General features: G+C 34.3%; 1 protein-coding gene across 1 annotated transcript in view; it reads left to right on the top strand.

The window, feature by feature from the left end:
- LOC148945605 (large ribosomal subunit protein uL1m-like) overlaps window positions 1-19,546 on the top strand; it is a 33,568-nt gene extending 14,022 nt beyond the window's left edge. The window contains exons 5-7 of the mRNA XM_089099480.1: window positions 10,702-10,816; window positions 14,855-14,973; window positions 19,263-19,546. Of these exons, the coding sequence (XP_088955606.1) occupies window positions 10,702-10,816; window positions 14,855-14,973; window positions 19,263-19,499 (471 nt within the window). The 3' untranslated portion in view covers window positions 19,500-19,546. The remainder of the gene's footprint in view (window positions 1-10,701; window positions 10,817-14,854; window positions 14,974-19,262) is intronic.
- Window positions 19,547-20,228: the final 682 nt, after the last annotated feature.

Genomic DNA, 20,228 nt, shown 5'->3' with positions numbered 1-20,228 from the left:
ATGTTGAGGGCATATAGATGTCTTTACAAATAAAGACATAAGTTATGGAAATTAATTGTTTAATTGGTTCAGGATGTCAAAAATAGGGCCAAATTTGTGTTCTATCTAATCAGCTTTTAACTTACTGACATGTATATTAGGCCAGACAGTGGGCCAGAAAAAAAACATTTTGAATAAGAATGGGTTGTATGGATTCACAAAATCCTAAGATGGGCCAAATATGGTTTTTCTTCGCTCGGTGTGCAATTTCTGGGTTATTTGACTGGACTAAGGGAACCAAATCTGAGAGAAAAATGTGGTTATATCAATTCTTAGTGCGAAAAATTTGATTTTTTTAGAGTCTGGCGTGCTTCTTCTTCTTTTGAGAAACAGCACCTGAAATGGATAATAGACTCCTTTCGGATTCTAAGAGGTTTCTACTAAATACACAAATAACACATCAAAACATCTTTTAGGTCATGTAGGCACTTCAGATTAAAATTTTTGAGCCAAGGAAACCTTAACCGAGACAAAAAAAAATAAAAGGATTTTTTTTACAAATAAAGATTTATAAATAAACTTGGCATGTATTTATCTAACCAAGCGAACCGTGACGTCAAAAATAGCATGAAAAGCATATCAAACAGTTCGTGGTAACTAACTGTAAGTAAGGAGTGATGCGGCTTAATAGTTACCGAAGCTCTAAAAAACAGGGTCTTGATAACAGTAGACACATCAAAAGAATCGAATTTTGATGTGTATTCAAAATATGTAAATTCATCAAATTTAATGTTACCCATAAAAAAGTTATGAGCCTGAGAAAAGTTGGCCAATTTTTGAAAAAAGGGGGGGGGGCAATGCCTAAACCTCAAGTGATTTCTATGAAAATGACGCCATCAAATTCAGCATATCAGAGAACCCTACTGCAAAGGTTTCACGCTCCTATGTACAAAAATGTGGAATTTGGAATTTTTTGCCGAAAGAAAGATCACGGATGCGTGTTTATTTTATTTTTTTTTAGGGGTGATCGTATCGAACCAGTAATCGTATAAGATCAGGAGAGGGTTCATTTGATCGAAAATCAAAAGTTCTAGTGCCCTTTTAAGTGACCAAAAATATTGGAGGGCAACTAGCCCTCCTCCCACGCTCATTTTTTTACCCGAAATCGCCCCATCTAAATTTCCAGATAGCCATTTTTTTAGCATAGTCGATAAATCTAATAACTATGTCTTTGAGGATGACTTGACCTCCCACATTCCCTGGAGGAAGGGCTGCAAGCTATGAACTTTGCCCATTGCTTACATATAGTATTGGTTACTGAGAGCTATACAGACATTTTTCAGGAGGGATTTTTCTGATGGAAGTAGAGCGGGGGCTACGTGGGAGGTTCTTCAAGTTTTAGTGTTGCTCCTTACTTTTTGTTGAAAAAACTTGTTTTCTTATTTAATTTAATAAAATATTTGATTAGCTAAAGAAATTTTTTTCTGATGGAAGTTTGGAACAAAGATGAAACTTCAAACGAATAAAAATTAAGAATAAATTCTTAAAACGCACTAACAGTTGATCTTACTTGAGACGGGAAAGAATTAAATTATATGCAAAAGTTTTCTGATTTGTGGCCGTTGGAAGACTATTAATTTTTTTTTTTCATTTATTTTCTACTGGGTACTTAAGAATTTCTCTGCTCCTAATCGTTTTTTGTTGCGTCGATTTTGTGTTTTCAGTAACGCTCTAGTTTTTCGTAATTCTACCTTGGTTATGTAAACCAAGATTGCCGATATATGTTGCAAAAACTGCGAAGCAATAATTTTGGTTTCGTTTTATGTTTCATGTTCGCTCTTTACTCCCATCACAAGAGCTTTGCAGTTTATCTCTTACCGCAAACAAGAGAAGGACTACTGCCGCCTAAACATTCTAAAGGCCAGACTATTTGTTTCGTGATTGATAGTTTCTTAATAAAAAATAAAAACTGATTTGAAATTGCCTACGAAGTGAAATGTTTTTTAATTATGTTATGCAATATTATTATTTAATATTATGTAAATTTGAATCAAGTTGTTGTGAAGTTAGGACTTGAAGCTGAAACTCAGTCCGTGTCCAATGAGCCTGAGAAGTTGTCATCGTAATTGAGGGCATCTATTGAGTAAAGTTGAGACTTATGAACTGGGCTGTATCCAGGAGAGGGAGGCTACCCTGTTTGAACCCCCTCCCCCGAAATTTTTAACCGAATCGTAAAAAATTGCTAGAATGAATACATTTTAATGCGTTTGTATTTTTTTTAAGTGGTTTGAACAAAAACATCCCCCCCCCCACAAAAAAAAATTATGGATACGACTTGTTCATGAATGAAATTAAACATCAATATTTTCTGCGTATTATCGAAAATATTGCTGGCTCATACCATACTAAAGATGGCACTTTGGATGCCATTTCACATGTGCTATGCCTGGCAAAATATGAAAGTAGTCCTCTTGCCAGATGTCATAAATTACAATGGTCCTAAATTACAATGTCATAAATAACAATTACGACCAAAAATGGGATTTTTAAGGCCAAACGAAAATAATGAAAAAAGACAAAACGAATATTTCGAAAAGACAACCGCCTCTCTCCTTCAGCGCGAACAAAAACAATACTTAAGAAAAATAAAAAACAAACACGGATAGTCAATGTGAAAAAAATAAACCAATAAAAAAACAAAATTAATAGATGAATGAAATTCAATAAAAGCCAAAATAAGAAGAATTAAAACGGTATACCTAACAAACAAAAAAGCAAGTCATTCACCAATCTCCACAACTTGCACAAAATCCAAAAACTCTTGAACTGCCATCGAGGGGTGCTAGTGGACGACTGGCCAATGAAAGAAAAAATTTATTCATTCAAACAAACGAACCAGCAATTAAATAACTTGGAGAACTATGTCATTTTGTTTCTGATTTTAATAATTGCATTCCTTGCGCAAAACCTTTAAGACCTGATTAGTCAATGGTGCTTTTCATTATGTGAAAGCGAAGGAGGTTCAAGGTTTATTACAGGGATGGCTAAAGAATTGGCTTCTCTGTTGAGAAAACCAAAGTATGAGCCATTTATTCTTAAATGCCCAGAATCTGTGTTCAAAACTAGACCTAAATGTTGGCATTTATAAATCCCAACAGCCTCTCTGCAGTACTGGACAATACCTTGTTATAAATGTGTTTTGCAAGGGCAGAGTCAACATTTTCAGTTTTTTTATCTGCTTTTAAGGGTGTTATCAATTGAATTAGAGTGCTGAGTTATTCTATCTGTAAGCCGTTGGTCTGTCCTTCCACATGGACCAACGGCTTGTGACCTGTGTGGTCCGTCCGATGTACCAAGGACCACAAGAGCATGGAATTTTGTTAACACCGGAGTTTTCACCTTTCGGGATAGGGTCTTTACCTTGACAAATTTTGGAATTTGATGGTTTTACTGGATTTATAATAAGTGCAAATATAGTTTTTTTTGGATCTTTGGAAATGGAGTCTGAAACCCCTTTTACGCAGGGGAGACCAAGATAAACTAAATTTTCATTTTGATTTGTGTTTTCTGTGTCACTATTTGAAATTTTTTTAATACGTTTTCCAATCACAGAACTTATCAACCTAATTGGATATCCATCCCCAAATAAAATGTCTCTAAGGTGAATCCAGGAAACGAGCTCTGAATCCAGGAAACGGGGTGAACAAACTTGCAATGCTCTATCAACTAGAAAAGTGACCACTCCTCTTTTCATCGTAGGAGAATAATTAGAAGAATATTTTAAGTAACGGTCACTATGTGTAGGTTTTCTCACTACACTATGTGTAGACTCAGTTTCGTTTCAGAGTTCAGTGAGGTACCACCAAAATTGAATTGGATATTATTCCTGTCTGGCTTTATTTTGGTGAGGTCATATATTATTCCAAGTGAGGTTGTTGACCTAAGTTAACTTTAAGAGGATTATAAAATGGAATCTACTTTGCTTTTAGTTTGACCTATATTTCGATATTTATTAATTCAGTATTTTTTCTTGAATTAGTATTGAGACTTTTTAATTTGTATGGTGATTGCGATAGCTATGAAAAGCTCTAAATAAGTACCTGAACTTGGATACTCTCCGATTCTGAATTTTATTCAAAACTATTTTCTAAGCAGAATTGAGGAAGATATTATCAAAGGATATTGTATGGACTTTTTCGATGTGAATATAGTCAAAGAAGCTATAAGTTTAGTGTGGCAAATAAGTGCACCTGAATCAGTTTGCCCAGTACGCATGGGGAACATAGACTTTCTAGTCATTTTAGTGACATTGTTTATTTGTTAAGACCTCTTGACACTAGCGACACTTTTGTGCCTATGTTTGTGATAAAGCGACCTACAGAGGTGCCATGTCTCCCTGCAAATGCTTATACTTCTTTACTCTCTAAGTTTAATGAGTTACAACAAGGGGTTGTTGAAATGTCAGGGAAACTTGACAATTATCAGTTGAATTTTCCTCAACTTCCGAAACCTACCCCAGTAATTGACACTCATACGACAGTTATTGTCTCTAAAGTGCCTTCAGATCTGTCTAATCCGATTAAACGCAAATCTCTTCTCGATCAAATAGCTGGGCATGAATTAGTTTTTAGTGTGAAACCTGTTAAAGACAGATGGTATGTCAATATCGATAAATTTGCAACTGAAAATTTTTGTACATCGGTTCAGAACTTTATTACCGGAGCAACAGTTAAAGTACAATCCAAGCGCTTTTTAGGGATTCTCAGAGGTTTCCAGTTGATGTTGACCTTTCAGTTATTAATAGACTGCAAGGTATAATAAGTGCAAATCGACTGGGCCAGACTATGTCAGTCTAGCTTGAATTTGAAGACTCCTTCACTCAGTTTGCTTATTTTAAAGAAGGAATTAAAGTTGGATATGAATTTTTTCGAATTCATGTATTTAAAGAAATACCTAAATGCTGCTTCAAATGCCGATCATACGATCACTTTCAAAGTGCTTGCACCAGCAATGTCCCGAAATGTGCCAGATGTGCTGGGCTCCATATTTCTACTAAGGATAGTCCTTTTAGCGTCGTTCCCAAGTGCGCTAACTGTGCTAAAAATCATGCTTCATCGAGCTTGTCCTGCTCTGTATCTAAGTAATTAATCCCACGCTCCGGCATTTTGCAATGACTTTGGAGTTTTCAATAATGTCTTTTAATATTAATGGAATAAAGGATAAGGACTTCGTTATTGATGAGCTCTACGATGATTTTGATTTGGTCTGTTTACAGGAGCATCTTCTTACAGACTTTAGCATTAACGTTTTGCGTCGGAGCCTTCTTCATGATGTTTTTTTACTACTGCCAGAGTCACAAGAGGCCGCCCATTTGGCGGGCTAGCTTGTGTTTTTAAGCGTAATCCTATTTTGGTTTCGCCGGTGATTTTTTACTCGGATGAGTTTTTTTTTGGCTGTTCGTATGGGCACGATAGTTTTCATTAATTCTTATCTGCCTTATGATGACCGTTCTTCAAGATTGATGGCTAGATATGCCAAAGCATGTAACACATTGAAGTTTTTTTTGGCAAAAATTCTTTCTATTTCTCTTGATTATATGATCATTGGTGGCTTTAATACGGATATAAATTACTTATCAGTGAGAAGTGATTCGTTGTTAGATTGCCTTCCATCTTATCATATTATACCCAAAACTCATCCGTATTCTTATATTCATTATTCAGGTAGTAAGAGCAATATTGATCACATTATTTGCTCACCTAGTATTACTGCATCAATAGTGTTTGTACACGCTGAAGAACAAGACTTAGACCATCTTCCTATCTCACTTACTTTTACGCTGAATTTAAGCCCTGCAAGTATTTGTAAAGTACCCCAGTCTTCAAAATGGTTTGAAAAAAGTAATTGGAAGAGAGCTGATGTTCCTCTCTATGTGTTTGTAATAACAAACCTACTATATGTTATTCCTACAATCTATTTCAGAGTTTTACGCAGGTAAATTGAAAAAGGGGTATAGACTACTCTTGCAATTAAATAATTAAATGTCTAAAAAATGTCGAGGCTGTTGCAGTACCACCACAACGTGGTAGATGTTGTACGCAAAAACCTATTTGGTCTTTAGATCCTAATTTAAAAACTTTGAAAAATAAAGCTAAGTTTTGGTTAAAAGTCTGGAATGAATGTGATAGACCGCCTTGTAGAATTGTATCTGACCTTAAGCGTAAGAGGCGCAGTGAATATAAAAAATATCTTAAGTCAATGCGTTATCGTGGTATGGATTTTCCAGTGTCAAAGAGAGAATGGCGAAAAGTTATTATATCTAAGTCGATTAGAAGTGATGTGACAAGTAGTGATTGTCTTCCTGCATCTGCTTGGCATGGCCATTACTCGTCTATTTTTTCTAATTTTAATTACCATTTGCATTCTTTGTATTCTCATTCTCTTTCTGCTATTTTTAGTACCCCTCTATCTCAGCGTCTTTGTGTTCCCATTTCTCTTTCATCCGTAGTTGAAGCAATTAAGAAACTTATATCAGATAATGTTGATAACGATGGTACTATCGAGATTTCACCTTTTATTAGATTGCTCCCCCTTTATTAACCATATACACCTACTTCTCCAGATGTGTATTTGTACTTCTAGTGTACCGGAGAGTTTTTTGTGTGGTACTGTCTCTTCAATTTTAAAGAAGGGGAATTCTCCTTTTATTTGCTCTTCTTACCGACCTATTTCTGTCTCTTGCACTTTTAGTAAAGTTCTTGAGCATGTTTTAATACCTTTTGTGACTAATAATATGCTTGAGAGAGATAACCAGTTTAGATTTAAGCCCAGAGTAGGTTGTCAACACGCACATCGTGTATTATCTTCTTTGCTCCTTGAAAATTCTTCTAAGGGAAGGAGTATATATCCTTGTACTTTAGATCTATCAAAAGCTTTTGATAGTGTATGTCATAGTCAGCTTTTTTCTGCTCTTCGTGGTTGTGGTGTCAATCTATCGGTTATTTTGCTTCTTCGATACTGGTACTCTAATTCTTTTCTTCGGCTGAAATCTGTGCCAGCATCTATTATTAAATTGAAAAGAGGTTTAAGGCAAGGTGGAGTTTTATCTCCGCCCTTTTTAATTTATGTATTTCAGGAGTTCTGACAAAGATATCGGCTGCCTATCTCTCCGGTTTTTTTGATGTTTCATACCTGGCTTACGCTGATGATCTGCTTCTTATAAGCCGGACTAAAACTGGTTTATCTAACATGGTTTCTTGTGTTGCCACTTCTTTTTCAGACATAGGCCTTTCTCTTAATGTAGATAAATGTAAATTTCTTTCTTTTAATAACATTTCTAGTACTTCCCTTTGCTGTAGTGGCTTTATTATCCCTCTCGTAGATTCTCTTCGATAGCTCGGTATTTCTATTACTAATAGTCCTCCGAGCTTGCGCCAGCGTACAGTCTCAGATATTAATATGAAAATTAAATCAGGATATGCTAAGATTGTTGCCAATAGAGGTAAATATAATAAACTCGCGTTGGCCAAGCTCTACTCAAATTTTTGTGACCATTCAATTCTTTTTGCTTCTGGAATTTTTCTCCTTCTTAAGAAAAATAAGTTAAAAAGAATCCGGATTAATTATTTTAGGTTTTGTAAATTTTTGTTGTTTCTTCCACCTTGGACCAAAAACCGGGTAGTTATTAATAAATTTCTTGTTCCTAATATTACTAAAAACTGGAAGCACTACACAGAAAACTTTCAAATACTGCTTGTATCCGTTGTTCTCCGCACCATCACATTATCAGGTTTTTCAGTCGTAAGTTATTTTTCTTTTATTTGTTTATTTGTTTTTCTCTCTTTGGTCATTCTACATTTTTTAGTATTGTAAAGAGTGAGTAAAAATCAAAAAATGATAATAATAATAATGAAAGCTTGTGTCCATATTTCTGCATATTATTGCTTATTAGACTCTGCAAGTTGCGAGTTTTTTTTTCTCTCTTCCTCTTTTCCCCCTCCTTTCATGTTATTTCTGTTTTGTTTTAGTTTCTTTTAAATTATTATGTGTTACTCTGTAACTAGTAATCTTTGACTTATATATTGATTTGTGTTGCATTTTATGTGTTTTTCCTCGTGATACTCCACGTAATGTACCTCTGTACATGGTGGGTTAGAAATAAATAATAATAATAATAATAAAACATGTGTCATTACGGTGCACCAGGACATCCAAGAAAGGAAGCCGCCTCTCTACTTCTGATTCATGAGTAAATTTGAGTTTTGGATCCAAGGAGTTAAGCAAGTGAAGGAAAGGCCCCAGAGATTCTTCACCATGCTCCCACGAATAAAAAAATATCATCTTTAAAACGAACCCAAAATTCAGGTTTACAAAACTTTGCAAAATAGCCCTTTCTCCAAGATCTTCTCCAAGAACTTCTATTGGTGAAGTGGTGGTGCCCATTGGAAGCCCATATTTCTGTTTATAAAAGTGCTTTATAATGGAAATAAAAGAAAGTTCTGTTACAAAGGGTTGTAAGCGAAAGAAGTGTCTGATTCGAAAATGTGGATTTTTCTGATATGGATGGTTTAGAATTAAGTATATGGTCCAAAATAAGTATTGATGTCATTTCTCAGTTTGGAAGTTTTAATTAAATTTTTGAAATTTTACTTCGTTTAGAATAGCCCAAGACAATTTTTTTTGAAATAACGACTATTTTATACGTTAGAAAGGGATTTAGCTATTACGAAATTGTATCTTTTCTTAAACTTCTAGCTTTTTATAAGTGCTGTTTTGCAGTTAATTCATTATTCTATTTAATGCAAAGACTTGAAAATTTCTTATTGTCATTCCTTTTTGTTTTCGGTAAATCGTTGAAAAACTTTTCATTTTTCTTAGATATTTTCATCAGGGCTTAAGGTTGGTTCAGACTCATGTGAAAATCGATGAGAAAATCCGATATGTATGAAATGAAAAGTCTTCAAGCAATAGGTGCAAGATTTTACCGCGGTAATCATTCATAAAAAAGTGTACCCTAGAAAAATATTTTTCAGGGGAGTTGGAAGTTCAAATGTCAAAAATGAATTTTTAGGTCACGTTTTTCAAGAAGGGAACTTCAGTTCCCTTCTTGAAAATACTACACCATGAAATTCATCGTGTTTGAAAACCTTGAAGCAGAGATTTAAAGCCCCAAACCTATTGTCAAACAATTGCTTTACGTATTCTGCCGCGAAATGGCAGAAATCAATTTCGTTCGAATGATATTCTACGACCATTGGTTTAATACAATCAACCCTGGATATAAGCCCCGCACTTGCAAACATCCTACCTTGAATTTTTTTTTTTGTATATTTGTAGAATTGGGTCCAATCTACAAATGGGTAGAAATAATTGTTCCCCACTTTTTACCCAGGCTGTAACTGACAGCCAATCAAACCCATTTTCTTTCAAAGAGAATGCTTTTCATTGGGCATCAGTGAATGAAAATCAATTGCAATCGATTTGTAGCTATGTTGACTGCAGGGAGAATGCACCTATGCCCACTGTCTAATAGGTGAAAAGCTGGAAAAAATTTAAAAGCATGTCGTAAGGTTCAGATGCCTCTGATTTAGGAGCTGCAGCTTCCCTAGCTTCTTGTGGAGTTGCAGCAGTCGGTTCATCCAGCAAAGGCTAATCTAACAAGAATCACGAAATATCGTGCTTTAGACTTAACGCTCTTACTCAGCTAGTCCTGTCCTCAGCTGGTCTGGGTTCTTATTACGACTGAGGAGTCGTTGGTTTATTACATCACTCCATCTGTTGCACGGTCTCCCTCTAGGACGTCGCCAGCCATTTTCCGAGGGGTTGAAATCGTGCTTAAGAGTAGTTAAGAATTGACACGCTTTTCACTTTGAAAACTTTTTGCTTAGTATTGTTCGACGACAGAAGAAACTGATTGGTACCATAGGAGACAAGAAAAATTTCTAGCATCAAAACCAACCCGTACAATGGGAAAAACTGATTTTTTCTCATTGTAACTTTCGGTTTTTCGGGATTTGTCTATGCGTCTGAACGAGCCTTTAAAAGCTTGACGATGGTTAGAATTCAAGCCGTATCTTCATTTACCTTTTTCAGTCAGAATCGACGGCAAATACGTGCATGATTTGATAAGGTAGGACCAGAGCCACCTTATTTGGGCTGACCCTGAAGGTTGCTCACTTCTAGTTCACATGAAAAACTTTACCTTTAAAAGACGGATAAAGACAGGACTTTAGACTGGATTTGCGTTGAAATTTATCCATCGACTTACTCTGGAAATTAGGTGAATGGATAGACCAAAAACAAAATTGAAATATTCAACAATTTTGTTTATTGTTAATGCTGTCAGTGTATACTTACTTGTCCATTTGGAAATTATCAGAATATATCAGATGCGCACCTTTACTTTAGTTATTGTTTGGTAATAAATTATCAGGTCGATAATATGTTTGACAAGATTCGGTGACTCCTTACGTGTACCTTTCTATTCAACTTATTATTCCCGGTATAATGATTCCTCAAAAGAGACAAAATTTGCCATGTAAGTAACATTAGTACAAAGGGGGTGGGGGCTCTTCCCACCTTTGATTAGTTTTTCTTCCTTTGATTAGCCCCTCCCACGTTCCTTTGAAAATACTTTCTCTGCACGTGTGTGAATGAGCTACATGTATGAACTACTTAGGAAGGGATCTTTAATAATGTGTTAAACCCATATTCTGATTTCAGACAGGTGATGTGCGTACTGCTGAATTCAAATACGTCGTGGCTCATGATAATATGGCTGAAGAAATTGTTCCTTTGAGAGGCCTTCTTAAAACTAAGTTTCCTGCTACGAGATTAGGTATGAATGAATAAAGAAATACTATAGAGCATAAGAAAAAAAAAGAGAAACTGAATAGCTAGAAACAGAAAAAAACTATATATCAAAGCATATGTCTTTTTTATAATCGTAATTATTAAAGATATTAGAATACTATACACACCAGTTAACGTCATTTGAGTGGTCTACATAGAGTCTAATTTTTATGGGCAGAATACAACTTATGTATTAATCTTAGCAGAGAATGAATTTGCCAGTACGTATTTTAAACACAGTTCTGCTGGTCGGAGGAATAATTTTCTAAATCTGACCCGAAACTGAAGGAAATTGAATATTCAATCCACTGACATTTTCTCCCGTTGGGTGAGGTTAAATCTGGATGCAGAGGTGAAATTTGACTTCTTTCAAAGCCTAGATTTAATGCATTTCACATGCTCTTCTATTTGAGACATAAATATTCTTCAGAGTATGTCTGGCCTCTGTGCCAAAGATAAAAGATTTTTATCTGGAAACGCTGTATCCAGCATTGAAAATATTTTAACTTTGCAGTCTATTTAAAAAATCTTCTTATAAATTCCAGGACGCGGTTTGGTCCTTATTATCATAATATTATTGTCATATTACATTATTACCATAATAGGGAGAACCATAGAATTATAGTGCAGGTGGGTATGACGATAGTTCATTAGTATAACGTTTAAAGAGCGAATGAAAGCATTATATTTGCTAATGCCAACCCGCCCTCTGTTTCTTTATTTGCAGCTTGCAGACAACGATCAGGACCTTCACTTCTTGGTTGATATATCCAGATAGCTTGTTCATGAAAGAGTTTACCAAAGATGTTGTGAGCCAGTGACCTTTGACCTAAAATAATTCTTTGGCTGTTCTTCTTGAGGCTGGGTTCTTCTTGACGCGTACAGAGATATATATATATATATATATATATATATATATATACATATATATCTATGTATATATATATATGTGTATATATATATATATATATATATATATATATATATATATATATATATATATATATATATATATATATATATATATAAAGTCTATGAATCATATATAAGTCTATATATAATTCAACCAAGAGAAAAAGAGAAATAACCCTAGTCTGTTTATTTTGTCTGTATGTGTAGCTAACAGTTAACACAGGGAAACAGAGAGTTTACTTTTGAAAAAATTGTATGGCTTTTGGTCTTCTTTACTGGTTTGTCACCAGTGGGGGGGGGGGGTATGCGTGTGCTTTCTTTGAAAAGAAATCAGGATATCTTGAAAGAGCATAAAATAGTGAATCTAATGCCACTACTTTTATTTTGTTACCATGTTTCTTTTAAAATTGGTAAACCACTAAAATAGTACCAAACAGAAATATACGATCCAATGCCCTATTTAATGCTCTGTCGATGTATTTGTAAAAGTGAATTGAGTAAGACAAGTCTATTCCTCTCTTAACCTTGGAAAAAAATCTTTGGTTTTCTTTTACTTTTAATTGAGTCTGCTTTTCTTTGACTCTAGGTTTCAGAAAAATAATTCCGATTACTTGAGTAACATTTTAATACAATATTAGATTTGTCTTTATTTGAAAAGACATTTTTCCAGATTCCTTAGTAAACTTTAAATGAGAATTTGGTAAAGTTGTGTAGGCCTTTTGTTGGCTTTAGATCTATTCCTGAAAGCGTGTAGGCTCTAGAAACATTCCCAAAAGTCTAATTCGCTTTGTTCAGCTATATTGAAAAAAATAAAGTGGTGTAAAACTTTCTGTACAATTCTTGTCATAGAAGCTCCATATAAGCCGAATTGATGTCTATTTCTGTTGCTATTGATCCTTCTCAAAGTAAAATTGTACTTAATATCATGATTCTAGCCCGGTGAATGGGTAGATCTGTGACTGTTAAATGCAATAATATAATTATTTTGTCCTTTTCGTGCAATTTACACCGGTACATTTGTCTCAATATTGCTTGTTTCAGAGGGAACATATACCTTAACAGTTCGTTTTTTAAAATGGACTTCTTTTACAATAATATACTAGCTTCGTCTTACGCCGCGAACATGATTACCATAGTTTGTTTCGGGCAATCCATATTTTGATGGAGCCATCTATCGTCCCTAATTAACATCTTTCTTGTAAAATTTAAATATTATAAGCGGTGTATAGAATTTATTTTAACTGTACAGAATCTTGGCAAATCAAAACTCCTGAAAAAAGTTGATTTGGATAAACAGATTCAGAATGTTTATTGAAAATTTTTGGATTGTACCTTTTCATCAATTAAACTTAAAGCAAAGATATTAAATAAAAAGGTGGATAGTGATATGATTGCCTGTGGTTAATTTTCTAATATTTTCAAAATCTGAGTAAAAAATCAGTTAAGATAATATAGCTTTGAATTTACAGAAAAGATCGTTGTCATAGCTGCAACTTAGTCAAGAGAAATAAATTTGTTTATTTTCATTTGCCGAAAATAAATTGTGGATGTTTAGAGAAACTCTCTGGTGACAAATATTTCCCATGTAAAAATTATTTTGAAAATATGAGTCTTCATTCAGATCCATATCCTAAAATATCGAATTGAAATAGAAAGTACATCATGTAAATTTCCATTGTCGAAAACTTAACTAAAGGGTTTATAGTGCTCCACATTGAACAAGGACAATCCGATTTTTACATGTCTAGTGCTGATGTGTCTCCTTTTTTCGGCCTAGATAGACAAAAAATCAAATTTGATTCCCTACTTTTTTTTTCTGTCGATTCAACCTAATTTAATACGATTAATTTTTCATAATCGTAAATAACATCGTCGCACAGCAAAGATGAGCCAAAACACCTGCAAAAATCAGGAGGGGGGGGGTCCTTTCCCCCACGTGCTTCCCATAGGAAAAGCCTTTTTGAAGATGATCTAATAATGAGTTTATAGGAAGAGCTTAATAGACCCTAAATCCAGCTTTATAATAGTAGCTCATATTAGAAGTCCCTAGTTTAAAGGCTGAGAGAATCTATATTTCTTTTTTTTGGTTGAGGTAAACTAACTCTTTCGGAGGTCTTTGATTTGAGGTTAAGATTTGAGGCTATGATTTGATTTCTATACCATGTCACCAACGAAAGCAATACTTCTTATGTCTAATGCTCGAGTCAAACTATTGGATGAGAACAAAATTACGCAAGGTCAATGCGCTATTAATAGGCTACTTAATTTAGGCTACTTTATAGACGATTCAGCTTGACGATTTAGTGGTAAAATCACTAATTTAAATTAATAGGATAATTAATGAATCTTTTGTAATGATGAAAGATAGGTAATTTTCCATTTCATTAATTGACATAATTTACAAAGATAAAGCATTGGGCAATACCTGGGAACGAGTTGTTGCTTATATAAGAACTCAAACAAGTTCTCTTCATTTTAAACAAGTCTGGTGTCAAAATCAGTGAAGAAATTTGATGAATTTTGTTTATCAATAGGCGTGACTAAAATGTGGCTTGGGCATAACGACACTACTACTCTCCTGTTTAAGTCAGGGGCAATCGTATAGCATAGATATTATAGAATATAATATCAAAAGTCAAAGACGACGAAGGGTTTTGTTTCCAGTTTATTACGCGTACCTGCATACATGTTCTTGATATATAAGAAACTTTAGAAATATTACCTTAACGATAGGCAAAAAATTAGAGGCCAAATTCTACAAATAATTACTATTTTGCTAAAAACAAAAAGAAAAAAGCATCGACAGCTCCCAGGAAAAAAACTGTAGAATCCAATCTATGACGTGTCTGTTCTTTCCAAATCTCCTCTTCTGGACGAGAAATTATATTTTGAAGCACCTTCTCCACACAAACAGAATTTTGGCGTTATACCCATATAAGTTTTTTTTGAGGGGGTGAATCTACTCAGATCCAAACGCCAGTAGGAAAGTTCAGTATTTTTAGACATAAATTGTAACCATGTTAATTATTATTTATCATTTAGAAGCTCTAGAATTTTTAATTTAATGCTATGATTAATTGTTTATGATTGCTGAAATGTATTTATTTTGTAGGTTCAATAGGGCCAGATATAGCAGCACTTGTTCGAAAATACATCAATGGTATAGAATATGAATCTAAGAGTGATCTGCACGAAAAAGATTTTGGATGGATTGATGTCAATATTGGACCTGTACGTTTTTTCTCTTTATTCTGTTGTCTCTTAGTTAAGTAATTGACTAATTAGTTTTTTCGGTATAATTTTTTTCACCAAAATCATTTTTTCAGTAATCTTGGTTATTATGGTGATTTTTTCCTTTTTTTAGATGTTTGATAAATAAACAGACATAGCTGGAAAAAGTGCAGATTATGTTCTGGTCCTTGGAAGGCACGGAGCAGGGGCGTAATTTGCTATGGGAAAGGGGGACAGGGGGCAACTGCCCCTCCGAGACCTGGTTTTGAATCATATACATTTTAAAAGAGATGCACATACCAGGATCTTAATTCTTAAAGAAATTGACTAGACTATAACTTCCATAAAAGAAAAGACTATAACTTAGAGAAATAGAGACTTAAAGAAATAGAGACGATAAAGACTTAAAGAAAAGACTATAACTTAAAGAAATAGAGACGATAAAGAGTTAAAGAAAAGATTATAACTTAAAGAAACAGAGACGATAAAGACTTAAAGAAAAGACTATAACTTAAAGAAATCGAGACTTAAAGAAATAGAGACGATAAAGATTTAAAGAAAAGACTATAACTAAACGAAATAGGGACTATAGAGACGATAAAGAATTAAAGAAAAGACTATAACTTAAAGAAATAGAGACGATAAAGAGTTCAAGAAAAGACTATAACTTAAAGAAATAGAGACTTAAAGAAATAGAGACGATAAAGACTTAAAGAAAAGACTATAACTTGAAGAAATAGAGACGATAAAGAGTTAAAGAAAAAACTATAACTTAAAGAAATAGAGACTTAAAGAAATAGAGACGATAAAAACTTAAAGAAAAGACTATAATTTAAAGAAATAGAGACGATAAAGATTTAAAGAAAAGACTATAACTAAAAGAAATAGAGACTATAGAGACGATAAAGACTTAAAGAAAAGACTATAACTTAAAGAAATAGAGTCGATAAAGAGTTAAAGAAAAGACTATAACTAAAAGAAATAGAGACTTATAGAAATAGAGACTATAGAGACGATAAAGACTTAAATAAAAGACTATAACTTCCATAAAAAGTTATATTCTTAGATAGCTGCGGTTGGTTTTTGGTTAAATTGATATCAATTAGATTAATGCCAATCATTGATGTCAATTGATCAATATTGGACCTGTAGGTTTTTTCCCCTATTTTCTTTTTTTTTGTCTGTTAATACCTTGTCTAAACCATTGTTGCTAAATAAAAAAATCAACAGTTATAGGATATCAGTAAAAAGCGAACAAATTATTTTTAAGTTAATTAATTGATCTTTTGATTAAACTGACTAAATTTAAAATTAGTTGAACACTTTAAATGATTTTATTAATTTATTTTATTTAATTAATGAATTCAATTAATTTAAGATAGTTAAAGATAATTATTATTATTTTAATATTTTGATTTAATTGATTAGTCTATTAGTTAAATTAATTGACATATTGATTGATTAGTTATGGGAATCAAATTAACATTGATTCAAACAGTTCGTAATAACGAACTGTAAATAAGGAACGATTCGGCTCAATAGTAACCGAAACTCTAAAAAACGGAATTTTGATGTCAATAGATACATCAAAAGAATTGAATTTTGGTGCTGATTGAAAATCTTTTAAAAAAATCATTAAATTAAATGTTACTGATCAAACGTTTCGAGCATGAGAAAATTATGCCTGATTTTTGAAAAAGGGAGGAAACACCCAAAAAGCCAAGGAAGCATAATGAAAATCACCATCAGATTCAGTACATCAGAGAACGCTATTGTAGAAGCTGCAAGCTCCCATCTGCAAAAATGCGTAATTTGTATTTTTTTTTTCTCTCTCTTTTTTTTCTTTGTTTGTTTTTCTTTTTCCTAGGAGTGACCGTATCGAACTAATGGTTCTAGAATATCGGCAGGGGTTCATTCGACCGAAAATTAAAACTTTTTATTCCCCTCTCACGCCCCTTTTTCTCCCTAGTCGCCCGATCAAAATTATGGTTATTTTGTTTAGCATAGTTGAAAGGTCCAATAACGATGCTTTTGGGGATAACTTGACCCCCCCCCCTACAGCCCCTGGGAAAGGTCTTTAAGTTATGAAATTTGCCCATTGTACACGTAGGTCAAGAGTATTTGTTATTGGGAAGTATAGACATTTTTCGGGGGGGGGGGTAATTTCTGCAGCGGAGATTTTTCACGGGGAGAATTTTTTCGTGGGGAGGAAGGTTTCCGGGGGGGGGGTGAACTTTCCAGGCGAAATTTTACATTGGAGGAATTTGCCAGAATTCCTGTACAAAGTTAATTTTATTTGTCTTGCTCTCTCTTAGCCGATTCAATTTGGCATCTGGATATTTAAGGGTAATTGTCCGGGGTGAATGTTCACCTGGTTGGAATTATCTAGAGGATCTCTCCGTTGGGGAAAGGGGGATTTTCCACGGGAAAAATTTTCAGCAAGGAAATTTTCCATGGGGTAATAATCAAGGGGAGCAACTTTCTACTGGGGGGGGGGATTCCCGAGAGAATTTTTCCACGGAGGATGGGGGACTTCTGGCATGATTTGAAAAACAATCAGGAATTAAAGTATTTTTCAAATGAAAGCGTGCTTAGAAGAATTTTTCTGGAGGAATCGTCCGCAAGAAATTTTCCAGGGGGAATTTTCCTGGCGGGGGGAGGGCTATTTGAGATGGGAGGAACTTTCCATAAAGGGATTGTCCGTGGGGGAGGGAATTTTCCATGGAGGGGCAACAGGATATCTCGACAATGTTTAAAAGAGACCAGAAGTTAAATTTAAAAACTAGTTTTTTCAACTGAAAGTAAGGAGCAATATTAAAATTTAAAACGGAAAAAAATTATTACATATATGAGGGGTTTTTCCCTTCCTCAACACCTCGCTCTTTACGCTAAAGTATGCCTTTTCGTCCCAATTCTTTAAGAACGACGGCTGAAACACAAGGGCCGTTTAATTAGAATAAGAAGCTTTTTTAAAAGTGCTAAAAAAAAACTTTAGCGTGAAGAGCAAGGTACTGAGGAGGAGGGCCATAAAAACCTCACAGTCTTGAAACATTCGAAGAAAAATTCATGAAAGCCTCGGTTTTCAGACATAAATAGACCTAAAATGGGCCCACGGAGTAATTTTTTCATTGTATTGATGCTCTTAGTACTTCCCCCATTTATAATTACTAGGAAGGGGAGGTGTCAATACCTGATGGGGAGGGGAGGGAAGAGAAAGTATCGATAGTAAAAGAGAACAATTAGTACCTCACTGTAATTATAAAACATATAAAAAATAATAATAAGAGAATCCAATAGGGAAATAACTTCTGCTTTGCTGACGCTACAAAGAACTTACACTTCAGTGAGGGTGTTCCCTTACCATCAGTTCTTATGGACTTCGACGCTTTGAAGAAAAATAATAGAACAGGCCAGGTGCACCTATCAATCTTTATGAAATAACCAGGTAAAAGAAGTAGAGGTACATTCATTCTGAAGGGTGTAGTAGAAAGTTCTTATAAAATGAAGAGGCATCAGAGGCTGTTTTAGGGGAAGGACAGAGGGGGCGCTTGCCCCAAGCGCAGAAATTTTAGGAGCGCAAAATTTCAAACAAATACTCTAACAATTATGATCATTTTGTAATTTTTGAAATTCCATTTTTATTAAAATAAAGTAGAGGGTGCAGTTAATAAACGAAAATAGTTAATAGATAATTTATTAATTGATAATATAAAAATACATCAAAACAATAATTAAATGATAATATTTAAAATATTTAGCGATTAATTAATTGAAAATAATTTTGTTAATAAGAGAGATTTTTGTTAAAACTTGGCCTGAAAAGTTTGTGGGAGATAGGGGAAGGTGCTAATCAAGATTTTGCCAAGGACCAAGAGAGGCCAGAACCGCCTCTGGGAGGTATCGTTTAATACAAGTCCGTTTGGGTGCCAAAAGTTGCACAGGGCAACCTCTTGGAAACAAAAATCCGCTTTGCTGTTTTAAAACGTCCTCAGCTGCGAATAATCTCTACGGTTGTCTTCAGGAAGGCTCTCCAGCTTGAGGAAGGCTCTTCAGCTTCAGGAGAGAATAATAAAAAATCCTTATTTAATCAGTTGTGACTCATTTGAGAGATACCATCAATTATATGGCCTTTGTTATTAGAATAAAAATTAATATAACATTCGAGATGTATCCATCAACCAAGATCAGATAACCAGTTAAGAGAAGTAAACGCCCATTTAATCACAAGAAAATATTATAAAATTACTATATAACGAATGATTAGCCATACTTACCCTACTCTTTTTTAGCTCTCATCCCCGATGGAGAATTTGGAAGGTAACTTGGCAGCAATAATAAAGGATATTAACAGTATAAAAGGCAGAAAAAGCGCAGATATAGTAACCAGATGTCTTTTATGGACTGGAAGCAGCAAAGAAAAGTTTGTGGTCAGTCACCAGCCTTATGTAGAAGATGCACCAGTTAGTAAAAAGAAAGTCACTCCTATTGAAGAAGAAATAGAGGAAAAAATTAGTGCTGTCGTATGAAATTGTATGACCTTGCAGATTTTGGAATAATAAGTTGATTTTGATTGCCTGTCATTTGTCTTATGATAGCCATAGAAATGGTAAAAATATATATCCAGTGCTATGCACAGAAGACGATAAGAACCAAGAGTTGGTCCCGGGAATAGGTTTCCCGTCTTTCCTGGGACCCGGGTCTTTCCCGGGTTTTGTGTCTATCCTCTTCCCCACTTCTCTGCCTTTTCTGTCTCTTCTTAGTAACAGGAGGGTCAAAATAAGGAACTGCAGGTAATTGTTGTGTAAATTAAAGCGCAATTTTTCTCAAAGGTTCTAACAGCACTTCTGTTGTGGCATTTAGTCTGTAATTCAGTGAGAAAAAGTAGCTAAAATTATTTTATTTTATAAAGCAAGATTTAGACTTGTATCCTAAATGTTTGTATATAGGAGATCAGGAGGAAACATATCTTATGCTGGATTCATATAAGATACCGGCCTGGGGAAACCTCTCATGTTCTTCTAAACGCCTTTGGGTACATCTGTTTACTTTCTAACCTCGCTGGTATCCTCACATTAACAAGAAGAAGTTGGATAGAACAGATTTGTCAGGAAGACCCATTTCAAATATTAACAGATGCGTGGTAACATCTAAACAGCAGAATTACCTTTTCTAATGAATACACAACTTAATTTGAAAACGATAGTCGCTTATCTGCTACACCTATTTCCAAGATCAGTGAGTGTCTACTTCAGCAA

This window comes from Artemia sp. Qi Xiang Cuo, chromosome 13 (genome assembly GCF_049724085.1).
Source record: "Artemia sp. Qi Xiang Cuo chromosome 13, ASM4972408v1, whole genome shotgun sequence".
Classification (NCBI taxonomy): Eukaryota; Metazoa; Arthropoda; class Branchiopoda; order Anostraca; family Artemiidae; genus Artemia; species Artemia sp. Qi Xiang Cuo.
The sequence above is the reverse complement of the archived record's forward strand: the minus strand, read 5'-3'. Positions and strand labels throughout refer to the sequence as shown.